Below are 14291 nucleotides of genomic sequence, written 5' to 3'. Positions count from 1 at the left end.
CTGTTTGAATTCGAGGTGAAGCCAAGCACACAAATGAGTGTGAGGTGCCTCATTATTACAAATCAATCTTATTGCAAATCAACAGGATTGCAAGCTAGCTCAGTGGTTGGCACTACTGCCTCATAGCACCAGGGACCTGGGTTTGATTCTGCTTGGTCACTGTCTGGGCGGAGTTTTCATGTTCTCTCCCTATCTGTCCTCCACAGTCCAAAGATGTGCAGGTTAGGTGGATTGGCCTTTCTAAGTTGGCCATTGTGTTTAGGGATGTACAAGGTAGGTGGATAAGCCAGGGGAAATGCAAGGCTACAGGGATAGGGTAGGGGTAGGTCTGGGTAGGATGGTCTTAGGAGGGTCTGTCTGACCAATGGCCTGCTTTCACGCTGTCGAGAGTCTATGAATTTGAGTTGGGTATTAGTCGACACTCAGTGTCCAAATGCTCGATAAGTGTAGCAGGACACTGCAAAACCGATTGCCAGATTTGGCAGTGTTCATTATAGAGTCAGTGATGCACTCTGCAGGTGCCGGTCACAGGATTTCTCAAATTGCCCTAAAGCCTCCGCGGAAAGCGTTCACCTTATCTCTATCCCAACCACACCCAGCTGCTGTCTGGGGAAACCTTCATGAGATAAATACCAACAGTATTTTCTGGACATTTAAAACAGGTCCAGCGTATTTGGCCCGGTGATTTGCACATGTTATAAAAGTTAAAGGATAAAAGATTGAAAGGAAAGGAACGGAATTTCAAATCGACTGTGGGGTCGGGAGTGGGTGGTACTTGCTGGTGGTCTGTCCAATGGGAGAAAGGAGGGTGGGCTGTGCCTGGTCCAATCCCCTGGATGCGGGCGGAGTTGCTGATGTTCCGATCAATCGCTTGACACCCCCACCTCCCACACAAAAAAAACTTTCTCCCCCAGTCCCGGCACCGGCCAGGCGGAGGGGGCCTCGCATTATCTTCATGCAAATCGCCTCAATTGCCTGTTCAGTCCGGAGAGCGTTTATAAAGTCAGGATGCAAGGGACTAGCCCCGCGTAAGATCCACTTTAACCCAGCCCGCACCGTCAATGCTCGGTCATGAGTTGTCTGGACGTTAGATACCATCAGTCTTATGGAGCCCATCAGTATTTGCCAGCAGCCGCTGCAGCCGCGTACACCGCAGCCTGTTACCGTCATCATCACTCTCAGCAGGTAAGGGGGGAAGAAGTACAGCTGCCAAAGTCTGACTGACATCTGATTGAGACAAACATGGGTGAAGGCTTTGGGTGTGTGTAGTTGGTTGGGTGGGGGGAGGAATTGGACAAGAGGCGAATTAGCAGCTGCCTTGTAAACTGGCTACAAGTCAGCTGTCAAATTCCGTTGTGGTTTCTTCATTCCGTTTGACAACACATGACGCGATCTCTTGGATATGTCTGACCAACTCGCTCTGAAATTCTCTGCATAGCAGCCCGAGAGCCGGAGCGGTGTAAGCTCCCAGAGTTAGCTTCGCAGCACTCCCTCGCACACAGGTCGAGGATACATTATTTCTAGGAAGAGAAATATCCAATTGTCAGCATGAGACCCTCGATTTATATTGAAGACATCTTCGAGCCGACCATTTAAACAGAAAACGAAACTTTTCTTTTGTATCTGATGCACTGTGACAGCACATTCTCACAGCCTTGGTTAATAAAACAAAACCTCACGTTCAATACAAAAGGAGAGATTTGGAGTTTATGGCCAAATTTGAATGGTGTGGCACTAAATTACAACGGAATAACGTTGGAAATGCGCCACCCAATTAATATTTGCCCCTCACTTGCCAGCTTACAACCGCCTAACTATTGAAATATAGGCAGAGAGTTATTGGAAAATATCATCGGGTCTGGCAGCATCCGTGAAGATAGAAACATTTCAAATCCAACGGGATTCTCTCTCCGATCTAACGTTGACTTTTTCGCTGCCTTTTATTTTAAGGCCCCTGGAATTTCTTTCTGAGCAGATATCAAATCAATGGACAATTATATCGCTGGACAGAAGTACAAGAAATAAAATATTCTTATGAAAAACTCCCAATTAATGCAAGTGGTGAACACACGTGAATGGAGCAAGTGAATTAGGATAACGCTGTAATTTACCGCAGTGCAAAGTGATTTGGATAATGTGTATTGAATAAACTATATAATGCCACGCTAAACTCATTCAAGATGTGAATAGTTCTGCAAGCAGACAGGCTAGACCGCAGTAATAAACCGTGGGAAAGCGACATTTTCAAGGGATATTGTGGGGAATGATATTACAGCAACAATGAACCGAAATTTTTTCCCTTGGAAATGAACGCGAGAGACGATTTGAAATCTTGGCGGTCTGGCGGTTCCCTGTGACTTAAGGGTCCCTGATTTGAATTTTCTTTTTATCTTGTACACTAAACACATGAGCTACATGATAGTGTTTTCTTAAGCGGACTAGTCTATATATATATATTCTGTTAATAAATAGATCGTGTTTAATATTAACGATATAAAAATAGCATTTTGATAATATTCCGTTCAGCAAGCGCTGTCATCTCACTGACATCTTGGAATAGAGAATTTAGTCTATAAGTTTGGATCATATGTTTGTCTGTACCCTTCTCAGAATATGAGCGAAGTTCCTGTTACGAAACTTTCCAGTGAAATTAATGCGAATGTTTTCTGGCGTGACAGTTCATTCTTGTATTTTTTTTAGAATTAAGACAGAGCTTTCTCTCTCTCTCGCTCGCTGCAGTGGAGGGTGCAGTAAATACAATTTGCTTCTCAAACAGGGGATCTGCGTCTCTTGTCCGTGTTGCTGTGGTGAGATTACATTGTGTCTGATCTGCCACTTGTTCCTTGCAGCAGAAGTTAGCCCTGTACAGCAAGATGCAGGAGTCCACGGAGAACAACTCGCAAAGCAAAGAGGGCGAAAAGGACCAAGCCCCTGAGGCCGAGTATATCAGTTCCAGATGCGTGCTGCTCACCTACTTCCAGGGGGACATCGGCGCCGTGGTCGATGAACACTTCAGCCGGGCCCTGAGCAACTTCCCCAGCGACAACCGCAACTCCAAGCCGCTGGCTTCTTCCAGCGCCGCCTGGAAAGGTAGGGAAAACTACTCCTGGAAACTTTAGAGAATCCCCAACGGATTTTGGGGACGTTATTGGTCAATGAGGAAATGCTGAGGGCGTTTACTTAGTGCACACGCTAAGGAGGTAGATGGTTGCCCTGGAGCACTCCACTTCAGGAGAGGAAACATCCCATTTACATTTGGAGAAGGGAAATGTCACTGACGGGCAATATTTGAACTTTATTACTCGCTCCGATCCAATATACAGCGATTTTTAAAAATTGTCGTTTATCATTTGTAATTTCATACATCTTACAGGTAGGCAGTTGCAATGCGTCAAATTCATGCTCTACACTCGATACTTCGAAGGGTAAATACCCGTCCAACGATTTTCAGAGAGATCGCATATCGGATTTTCGCTCGCCTTTACCGTTTAAGTGCACAATTCCGCGTTTTCTTTACAGAAACACACTGAATTTCGCAAACTTGCGAAAGGACAAAATATACTGACGGCTTCTGTCCACAAAGCTGCCTTATCCTTCTATGAAATCCAACCCTCGGCGAGTTTACCTTTTTTTGTTTATTTCACCACCTCTTTGATGCATTGGAACTGCACAGATTACTCCACGTAGCCTCTTTTTCCAATATTGCAGCTGCTGTGAATCCCTGTCCACCCACCGCTCTCCATCACTAAATCCAACCGGTTTGGGGTTTGAATGCGTCGCAACGTGACGAGAGAGTCTGCTGGAATATTTGCAATTCTAACAAGATGTCAGTGAATAAAAATGGGGAAAACTGGGTTCAGAACACACAAATTAAAATAACACTCCCACTACAGAGAGAGGGAGGTTAAAAAAAAAGCGTTTGCCAAACCGTTAGGGGAAATAAAGGGGCTCGGAACCGATTCTGTCACCAGATATTCCAGTGATTTTTCAGATGCTGTTTTCCTCCAGCTGGCTGAGTAATCCACTTGCAGAGATCTTGAGAGAAGGCTCACAGCTCCTGGACAAGCACAGTACTTCATGTCAATTCCTATTTTCTTAAAGAATCTAGTCATATTGAATGGCCTTTGCGTTTTTTTTCTGAACGCACCTTTTTTTTTCATTTTTGCTTAGTTGATTATCGTGAAGGTAATCCTGACCTGCTGGTCATCTGTCGCTTCCAGATCCACCACTTTGTTCCCCTGTTAACAGATCTGGTCTCTCTCCCTGCTGCAGTGAAGCCCAAAGCAAACTGAAGGAACAGCGTCTCATTTTCCGGTTAGACATTTCACAGCCTCTGAACTGGACATGAAGCTCAACAACTTCCGAGCATGAACTCTGTTCCCCATTCTGATATCCGCTGCACCCCGACCTCCCCCCGCCTCCCGCTACAATGCCCGTATCTTGCGTTCATATTTTTGGTTGCAGTCACAGTTGCCTTTCATTCTGCCTTTAACACCGATCCTTTGCTCACAAACCACAACCATTACTACTCACTTTGCTTTTTGGTCCATAGCACTTTTGATTTCTAAGCTCTCTCCACCTCTGCCCTTTCCTTGAACTTTCCTGCTGTTCCACTTTTCTTCCCCACCCACACACATTTTTGAACAGAATAAAGAATAAATAATTGCTCTTCAATTCATATTGGTCTAAAAAAAACTCCAACTTTCCCTCTTTATAGATGTTACCAGACCTTTTGCGTCTTTCTATTGTGAAGGATGAGGGACCGAAGGGTCTGTTCAATGCTGTACAACTCCATGACTATATGATTACATTAGCTGTTTCTTTAAATCTGCTATCTCTTGCACAGTAATATAGATAGTTATTTGATACGGGAACGATTTGCAGTCACTATGTAAATGTATGCATTTAGTCTATATGTATTGCAGCATTTTACAAATACTAATTCAAAGTGAATATTAATTATTTTTCCTTTTCTTTTCAGAAGGACTGCCATTTTCTACAAATCAGAAGAATAATTTCCCTGCTTCTTTCTGGAGCAGTACTTACCAAGCCCCAGCACCTCCAGCTCTGAATGCGAGTCACCCTGATATCTCTGCTGCAACTGGTAGTGTCTTTCATTCCCCAGACCCCATGGCTTGGCCAGGACATGGACTACACCAAGCCAGTGCTCCCCCATCCAATGTTGAGCCGTGGCCCTACACATTGTCATCACAAGGGAGTTCCAGCTATCCACTTGTTCATGAGGTTTACCCACATATGCATCATCCACATGCCCACACCCACCATCACAGTCCACATTTAGACCCACGTTATGGGTCATTATTGGTACCATCAGTGAGAGCTGCTAGGATTACCACAACACCTGGTGAAATCACAAAGACAGACCCTGCTGCTGGTTCATCTTGGACTGGAGCCTTTCATGGAACTCTTGAGATGGCACAAGCCGTAAATTTTGACACAGGTGAGCAGCATTTTTATTTTCTGGCAATTGTTAGTGCAGGCTATAATGGCAACAGCATTTTGAAAAGATTTTTGTCTTTTTACTTCAAAGAAGAATATCACTTTGGAAGGTTTTTTTTGGACTGAAGGCCTGTGACCACCAGTGTTCTGCAGGGATTAGTGCTGGGTCTAATTTTATATAAACAATTTGAATGAGAATTTAGGAAGCATGGTTAGTATCTTTATAGATGATACTAAAACTGGTGGTTTTGTGGACAGTAAAGAAGATTTTTTAAGATTACAAAATGATCTTGATCAGTTGGGCCCATGAGCTGAGGGTTCACTTTGGTAAAACAAACAAGGGCAGGACATGTAGGGCCCTGAGTTGTCTTCTCAAACAGAGACCTAGGAGTTCAGGAACACTTTTTTTGTTCTTTTATTATTCATTCACAGGATGTGGGAATCACCAGCTAGACCAACATTTATTACCCATTCCCAATTGCCCAGAGGGCAGTTAAGAATCAACCACATTGCTGTGGGTCTGGAGTGTAAGCCAGACCAGGTAAGGATGGGAGTTTCCTTCCTAAAGTGGCATTAGTGAACCAGATGGGTTTTTCTAACGATTAGCAATGGTTCGTGGTCATCATTAGGCTCTAAATTCCAGATTTTTATTGAATTCAAATCCCACCATATGGGGGGGATTCAAATCTGGGTCACAAAACATTACCAAGCTCTCTGGATTAACAGTCCAATGATAATACCACTAGACCATCACCCTCATATCATTCTTTGAAATTTGCATCATAGGTACACAGGATGGTTAAGAAGGTGTTTAGCATGCTTGCCTTCATTGCTCAGATCATTGAATGTAGGAATTGGAAATGTCATGTTGAGGTTGTACAAGACATTGGTATGGCCACTTTTGGAATATTGTGTACAATTCTGCTCACACTGCTATCGGAAGGATATTTTTAAATTGGAGAGGATGCAGAAAAGACTCAAAGTATTACCGGGATTGGAGAGTTTGAATTATAAGGATAGATTGGATAAGCTGGGACTTTTTTCGCTGCAGTGTAGAAGGTTGAGGGTTGACCTTATGAAAGCTTATAAAATCATGATAGACACAATAAGGCGAATAGCAAAGGTCTTCTCTCTAGAATTCAAAACTAGAGGGCATAATTTTAAGGTGAGAGGAGAAAGATTTAAAAGGGACCTGAGGGGCAACTTTTTCACACAGATATGTTCATATGTGGAATGAGCAGCCAGAGAAAATGGTGGATGCAGGTGCAGTTCCAACCTTTAAAAGACATTTGGGGGAGGTAAATGAATAAGAAAGGTTGAGAAGGATATGGGGCAACCTCAGGCAAGTGGGACTAGTTTAGTTTGGGAAACTTGGTCAGCATAGATGAGTTGGTCCAAAGGGTCTGTTTCTGTGCTGTATGACTCTGATTTTTATTAATTTTCTGGTTGACATTAGACTAGGAATGTATAAATTTAAACATATTGAATTTAATTGTTAACAACAGCATTTAAATATTTATAACTGCAGCAAGACAAATAACAAAGGTGGAAATTAATGAGTATGAACAATGAAAGTTTCCCCACAGTGATTATTCAGCCCACTGTGACAATTCTGGCTCTTCATTAGAGCAATCCAAAATGAATCCCATTCCCTCCTGTCTCTCTATTGTCCAGAATCTTTCTTCCTTTGAAATATTATCCAGATTTCTTCTCTAATCTCTGCCCCATCTACTGTCAAATGAAAAACAAAATTCTCTTAACTTACCTTGGTCACTTGACGTCTGTTTTAAAATTTATAGTGTATCACTAGCAACTTCCCAACCTAAGGAAAAAAATCTTACATTTTCCACCTGAACTTTATTGACTTCAATGACAATAGCTCAAAGTATTTGTATATGTATATAGTCTACCAGGCTTAACACAATTATTCTATTTTGTTTTCAAAACCCTTTCTGTAACCAGACCATTTCTGATATCCATAACTTTGTCAGTCTGAAACCTGGAATTTGCACCAACTCAGACTCTCCCCCTCCTGAATACACAAAATATTAATGTCTCCAATAACCAGAGCCCTGACTATCTTTAGTGACTGGAGCCCTTGACTGTTTCTACTACCAAACATGTACTGGGCTGAATGTTTGATCTTTTGCTGATGTGCTTGAAGCTATAGGGACATTATTAAACACAACAAGTGGCCGACAAACTGCCTTCTTATCTACTCCCAACCTGTCTCCCATTTTAGAGGGACTTAGGAAAAAGCAGGTATCAGGCTATCCATTGGAATGTATCGGTGTGGAGGGCAATGCAAGGACAAGGATATGAATGTCGACTAAAAAGTTCAATAGCCCCATCTGAATCAATAAGATTAATGAGACATTTTCAAATATTATAGTCTATAATGACAGTAGGAGCCTCTGACACTCTTTAAATCACCATCAAAATCTTGATCATGCCAACTGAAGGGCTGAAATCATCAAAGATAATGATCTCTACGCAACTACTCCTCCTTCTCACATCCTACCAAATCCTTATCCTACACTTTTATTTTCTGATTTAAGAATCACAGATGGTGTAAACATGCACATTCTATCTCGCATCCACCCCCACTTTCCATACCAACCCTTACCTGCATGCCTTTATCTTTCAGATGTCCATCACATGCAAATTGTCCAAGCAGTTAAAGCACAGCATGATGAAGGCATAATACTGTCACATGATTTTATAATCACAGCCAGTAGCTCAGATATTGACACTGCATGTAATTGAGATGATGATGAAGTACAATCGGCACATGAAAGATGATTGAATATCTGCAGCCTTGCCAAAGGGCAAAGATGCCAGCTAGCCAGAAGGCAAGGTCATGTGAGGTTTGCTGTAGACATTTGAAGTGAGCACTTCAATACAGTACCATTCAGAAGACACACTTATCAGTATGCAAAACAAAGTACTCATTGTCTTGGGAAGACTGCTAAAAAGCTTGTCTTCAGTGCCAAGGAGCATGGGGAAATCTAGCATGAACTTGACACAGGGATTTTCACAGAAATATGGAACCTACCCTTTCCCACATAGAAGTGGTAGCCTTCTCTACCAGCATGTCCATGGACCAGCTTCCACCAAATGAATGAGTGCTCCAGTGGAAACTCAATCTGAAGTTATACAACATCAGCTGGCTGCTGTGTAAATTCAGACTGGTGACAACATGGCTGTAAATTATTTTGTCGGAAGGGACTTGAGAGGTGACTCATTGCTACAACAATCTTTATTTTAAAAATCTGTATACAATTAACAGGAGCTAATGATTAAAATTTCATGTGATTATCTTTAGGAGAGACGTAATAGAAAATTGGAAATATGCCATCGTTTGTTGTAGATATAATGTCTTAGTGTTTCCAAAAAGGTGAACACCAAAACAGGGACTAACTTAATTTAGAGGAAAAGGAACAAATAAAAAATTGGCTTGGGGATTGCTTCCTGCTTTTAACAATCTAAAGAAGTTGACTTATTTTGGAGGAGCATTCCCAAAATAATAAAGTATGGCACCTGAGAATTAGGACTATTACCTAAACATTATAATGCTTGCAAACTATTAATTTTTCACACTGTATTCTTAATTTGCTGTCACAACGAATGGAAAAAAAACAATTATATTATGAAATATGCAATATGGTATCCATCCATATTCTATTTATTTAATAAGGAATTTATTAAACCATAGTCTCTCATTTTTATTTCTCAACATGGCATGCTCCTTTAACAAACTGAAGAGCTGAATGATGTCAATGCAACTGTATTGCTGATTTAAAAAAAGAAATGACCAACCTAACGACTCATTCTAAAAGCTCTTGTTTTCATTCTTTGATGTGATCGCTATCCTCGAGTTGTTCCATCTTACAGGAAAGGACAAAATGGCAAAATCCCTCTTGAAGGGACCTCTTAAGGAAAATTGATGTGCAACCATTGTGTGACACATTTATAATCAGTGTTCCAAAACTGTTATATTACTAGCATTTAAAAGAAAAAGCTGTACCTTTGTTTAAAATATTTTAACTGGCTAGAGAATTTTCCCTGAACAGAGTTTGCCTGAAATCTTTTGACAATGTATTTCTTTCTTTGACACATTTCAGAAGTAAATTGTCTAATTTTGTAAGTGCTGAACCAAAGGTGTAAGGCTGATGCACAAAAAAAATACATGGTTTACTAATATTACAGTTGTAACTTCAATCAATAGGAGTCAACAGCTTAAAACAAATATACTGGATTATTACTTTTCATAATCATAATAAAATACCATATTATCTTCCTCTTATTACAGTTGAAAATATTGTGCATTCCCCTTTTTACTAACCTGTGAACATTTTAACAGTTCAGGTTGATTAACTTGAATGAGGTTTCAAATACTACTTTTTCATTTGTCTAAAAATAAAGATAACTTTAAGATCATGGTAAATTGTAAAGCTATATTTAGAACTTAGTTTTGTGATGTAGTTAGATACCTGGTTCTTATAGTAAAGTGATAAAGCAAAGAACTTACATGGTTCATATTTATCCTTTTTAACCATTTTGTAACTGAAATGTTTCCATTTCCTATTGATTTCAGCCCTTTGGTACGGTGGATCTCTCACAGGCTGATGAAAAATTCATCTCTGCAATCTGATGGAATTGAAGTAATGACCCAAAATATTTGCTTTTGACCAATTACCTTCAGAAATTGTAATGATGGAAAATACGGGGTTTCTATAAGAGTGTACTCTGAGAAAGCTGGCAAAATGTTTTAATGAAATGAAAAGTAAATTTGGAGAATAAATGATGATTTGAAGTGAAAGTGGTGAAGTGAATCAACAATTATTGTTGCAGTGAAATAACAAGGCTATCTAATTTCAGCATCTGGAAAAGAGTGTCATAGCCTGTTTTTTGTAGAATTTGATCACTCTACAGGACCATTAGCAGAATCTGTTGGATAAAGATCAGCTTCAAGTAAAAGTTTATGGAGAGTGAAGCACTGAGTGGAAAATTGTATTAGGCACAACATAAATTCTTTTATTTTTGTGGTTAAAAGTATGTGAAGTATTGGAGTTTTTTATAACTGTTTATTACTCTGATCTTGTTAAAAATGTAATGTGACTCTTCCAGGGATTCCTACATTTTTTTTTTCTTGATTTCATTTTTTTTTAATTTAAGTATAGTTAATCATTTGTGGACTGCAGTAGCACTTTTACCATGTCCTAAATTGAATACAGGTTTAATGTTCTTTCATTTAGTCTTACTATAGCAATATGTTCATTTTGTTGGTATTCAGCATATTGGTTTAACCACCAACTTATTGCAAACAAAAATTGATAGAAGTAGAAGTAAGATAACAACATTGTTTTGAAACCAAAGAGGGGGGGAAAAGGGGGCAGATTTTTCTACTGAAAAAGGTACTTCTTAGGACACCAAGGTCTTTTTCATCTATATTCTACAAGGATTGCTTCCTTCAAAATTTTTAATAATTGATTGTCATAAGGTAAACTTTATAAACTTGACATTCATCCTTAACATTGTATGGCATCCACAAAGAGAAAAATAATGTAGCACCTTTCAAATGCAATAGAACTTTTAATCCATTTATGGTTGTCCTTATTTTATACTTTGTTCTATTAAAAAGGTAACCTTCTTCCCTTTAGTATTTTATTTTTAAAAAAAACCAAACGCTTATGGTGACAAGTATGAAGGCTGTACAAAATATGCTTTGGGAAAGTGAAGAAAATTGCCCTCAATTCATAGGAAACTATAAAACTCAACATTTCACATTTGTTTGTATTCATGATTTGGAGATGCCGGTGTTGGACTGGGGTGTACAAAGTTACAAATCTCACAACACCAGGTTATAGTCCAACAGGTTTAATTGGAAGCACACTAGCTTTCGGAGCAACGCTCCTTCATCAGGTGATAGTTTGTATTCATGCCTTTTTAAAAAAAAATCCAGACTCAGCAATTCATGTTAAAAAGTTAGTGATAAAATAATGCACCCAAAACTCAACTGCTTGAGCTAAAATGCAAACTAAGTCATTCTGAACAGGATGAATGACATTTTAGCTCCACATTTTATTTCAACTATGTACAACATGGTAACATTCTTGCCTATGATCAATTTTGAAAGTTCTGTTTGAATTTGGACATTTTTTCTTAAAAGCAGTCAGGATTCTGTGTTGAATATATTTCTTCCAAGATGTTACATATAACATTCTCTGTTTACAAGTGCATAAAGTGAGGCAAAAATCAATAGAACATTTTGTGGCAAATTTCTCTGAATATGTTTGGGTGTTATTTTTTTTACAGAAAACTGTAAAATGCATTGTTGATGATAATTAAAAAAAACTTGTTGGAACTATTACCCATATTTCAACTGCATGATTTTTAATTACTGTTTGAAGGAGAATTTTATTTTAACTCATGTTCTTATGCTTTGTAAATAATTCAAATTGCAAATAATGATGATACTTTGTTAAATCTCTTGTGGTCTGAGTTTTATTTTTAACTATCTGATTATATCTTATACCATTATGTTCTAACTGACAGAGTATTAAACATTGTGTCTTGTTTGGAGGTGTTGCATATTTATATAAACAAAATTAGGCCAATTCCTAGAGGAATAATAACTTCAGTCATTTTTATTTTCTCTGTACAGAACCCACACTCAATGTAATTTCACCCAATAGTGAAATTGTTGATGGATCAGATTTAAACCATCTGTGGGTCATACAAAAAGTTTGTTATAAATTTGTTCTCTGTTAAAATTTCTGCAGCTGTCATGGTGTGTGTTAATGGGCAACTTTTATCTTGCATCCAAACAGTGCAGACAGAATGGATTAAACTCTGAGAATGACAGATGTGGGAAGAGTGAACTCCCAAATGATGGCACTTGTCAAAAATAGCATAACACATGCAATTACCCATTTGAAACTTTCCAAAGGGAATACAATCTAAATATAACTAGGTGTACTGTGGTACACATGAACTCTCTCAGAGTTTGCACATTTCCAACTGTAAAGGAAAACAGGCTATTGAATATACCAACTTGAATCAACAAAAATCAGATATTTGTACAATGCAATGCACACAGAAAATGACAAACACACAAAAATGAATTGACCAAAATGTAATTGTGTAAAGTATAATCAATTGGATTATTAAATTTGAAAAGCATTACTTTCATGAAAATGTCAATGATTGCAATCAATGATAAGCCCAACAGAAAATTTTTAGAGTCTTTTATATAAATGTTTTCCAATACTATACCGGGAACACTTGCCATAATTTTCTCCAGGTATATTGTGTACTATAGATATCAATTCCTGTGTAACGATGCTGCTAAAGGGGTGACCTTCATTGGCTTGTAGATTCGGTTACAATTATCATATTGGTATCTGGACACTGGATACTTGATTTTTGAAGAGAAAATCTGTAACATAATCGAAATTTCCCCATTTCCGTCTGTGGAAAGTAACAGCTGTATCAACACATCTGATGTTACTGAATCACTAAATTTCAAAGATTTGTCAATTGAAATAGCTGTTAAAAATGACTCCTTAAAGTATGCAACGACAGCATTGAACTCTAATGGAGTTTCTTTACTTGCCTTTGTAGTTAATATGAATTAGTTCGGTACGAAAATCCAAATGAGTCTCTTGTCGTGCAGCGCTAGTGTCCCTACCTCTAAGCCGGGAGAGTTCTGAGATAGGGTCACTCGATCCAAGTAGTTAACTCTTTTTTCTGTGCACAGATGCTGCCGGACCTGCTGAATATTTCCAGCAATTTCTATTTTTGCTCCAGAGGTGTGTAATAATATGCCCGAACAGGTTGATTAGAAATAGTGACGGGTCCTCTACTTTTTATTTTGGCTACAAAACCGTATTTAGTCGTTATGTGCCATCCCTTCGTCAATTAATAATCATATTAACATCCAGGACAAATATGTTTACACAACAGAAACTCACAGCTTGTTATAAGCATCGACTGATTCTACCTGACTCAGGGAAATTGAAATGGTGTATCTCCATATCATCTTCATGGGTGAGTGGGGATTGAGGCCATAGTGGACCCGCCGGTGGTTTTGCGCCTATTTTACTCACCACAGAATACAGAATGCTCAGAGTGGTCTACGGCAGGTTAATTTCACCAAGAAGTGGCTGCAACCGGCAACATTAAAGACCGCGGGAGAAATCTTTGGGCAGTGGCTTGTACCTTTGGGGGGGGGGACCTTTTGTGGAATTGATAAACGTTAGCGGTCATGAGCACATGCCGTCTGAGGCGTTGTGGTGTTAAGATAAAATATAAAGCTAGGAAATAAAATTGGAATTAAGGATTTTGGCATTGGTGTCAATCCGCAAACTGAAACAGAAGTGAAATGCTGTGGAATTCTTCTGCGTACGCCACGAACCGAAATAAACACAGCAAGTGCTGGTGAAACTCAACAGGTCTGTCAGCATCCTTCGAGAGAGAAAAAAGTAGATTCAATGTTTCGAATACAGTGGCCCTTTGTTGGAACGTTTTTGTTTCCGATTTGCTGCAATGGCTATTCTTTGTTTTATTATAATATGAACTCTCGTTTACTCATGTGCGCCAGAGACAAATTAACTCATGCACTGCAATTGGATGAGAAATCCGTGTGATGCACGGAAAAACAAACCCCGACTGTGAAATGGCTTTATAACGACTTTCTAAATCAGAATAGTCAGAGTTCATAATGTTCGAATCTCTGCGTTTTGCAGATGTATCTTTCTGGGTCCGATGAAAACAAAACATCTCTAACCTTGTTACACATGGAGGCGTTTTCCTATGCAATGTGGGCG

The 14291-nt window shown here is 39.2% G+C and overlaps 1 protein-coding gene across 3 annotated transcripts; it reads left to right on the top strand.

The window, feature by feature from the left end:
- The first annotated feature begins 860 nt into the window (after positions 1-860).
- vgll3 (vestigial-like family member 3) lies at positions 861-11870 on the top strand. Of its 3 annotated transcripts, none has more exons than XM_072585465.1 (4): positions 861-1185; positions 2853-3090; positions 4982-5461; positions 10058-11870. In XM_072585465.1, the coding sequence occupies exons 1-4, from the start codon at positions 1072-1074 to the stop codon at positions 10087-10089; spliced, it is 864 nt and encodes a 287-aa protein (XP_072441566.1). In that variant the 5' UTR covers positions 861-1071; the 3' UTR covers positions 10090-11870. The 3 variants fall into 3 exon arrangements, with proteins under 3 accessions (XP_072441566.1, XP_072441565.1, XP_072441568.1); XM_072585464.1 differs by having other exon boundaries at positions 2850-3090; XM_072585467.1 differs by lacking the exon at positions 861-1185 and adding an exon at positions 1434-2364.
- Positions 11871-14291: the final 2421 nt, after the last annotated feature.

Source organism: Chiloscyllium punctatum, chromosome 15 (assembly GCF_047496795.1).
Source record: "Chiloscyllium punctatum isolate Juve2018m chromosome 15, sChiPun1.3, whole genome shotgun sequence".
NCBI classification, from domain to species: domain Eukaryota; kingdom Metazoa; phylum Chordata; class Chondrichthyes; order Orectolobiformes; family Hemiscylliidae; genus Chiloscyllium; species Chiloscyllium punctatum.
This window is presented reverse-complemented; position numbering and strand designations above follow the sequence as displayed.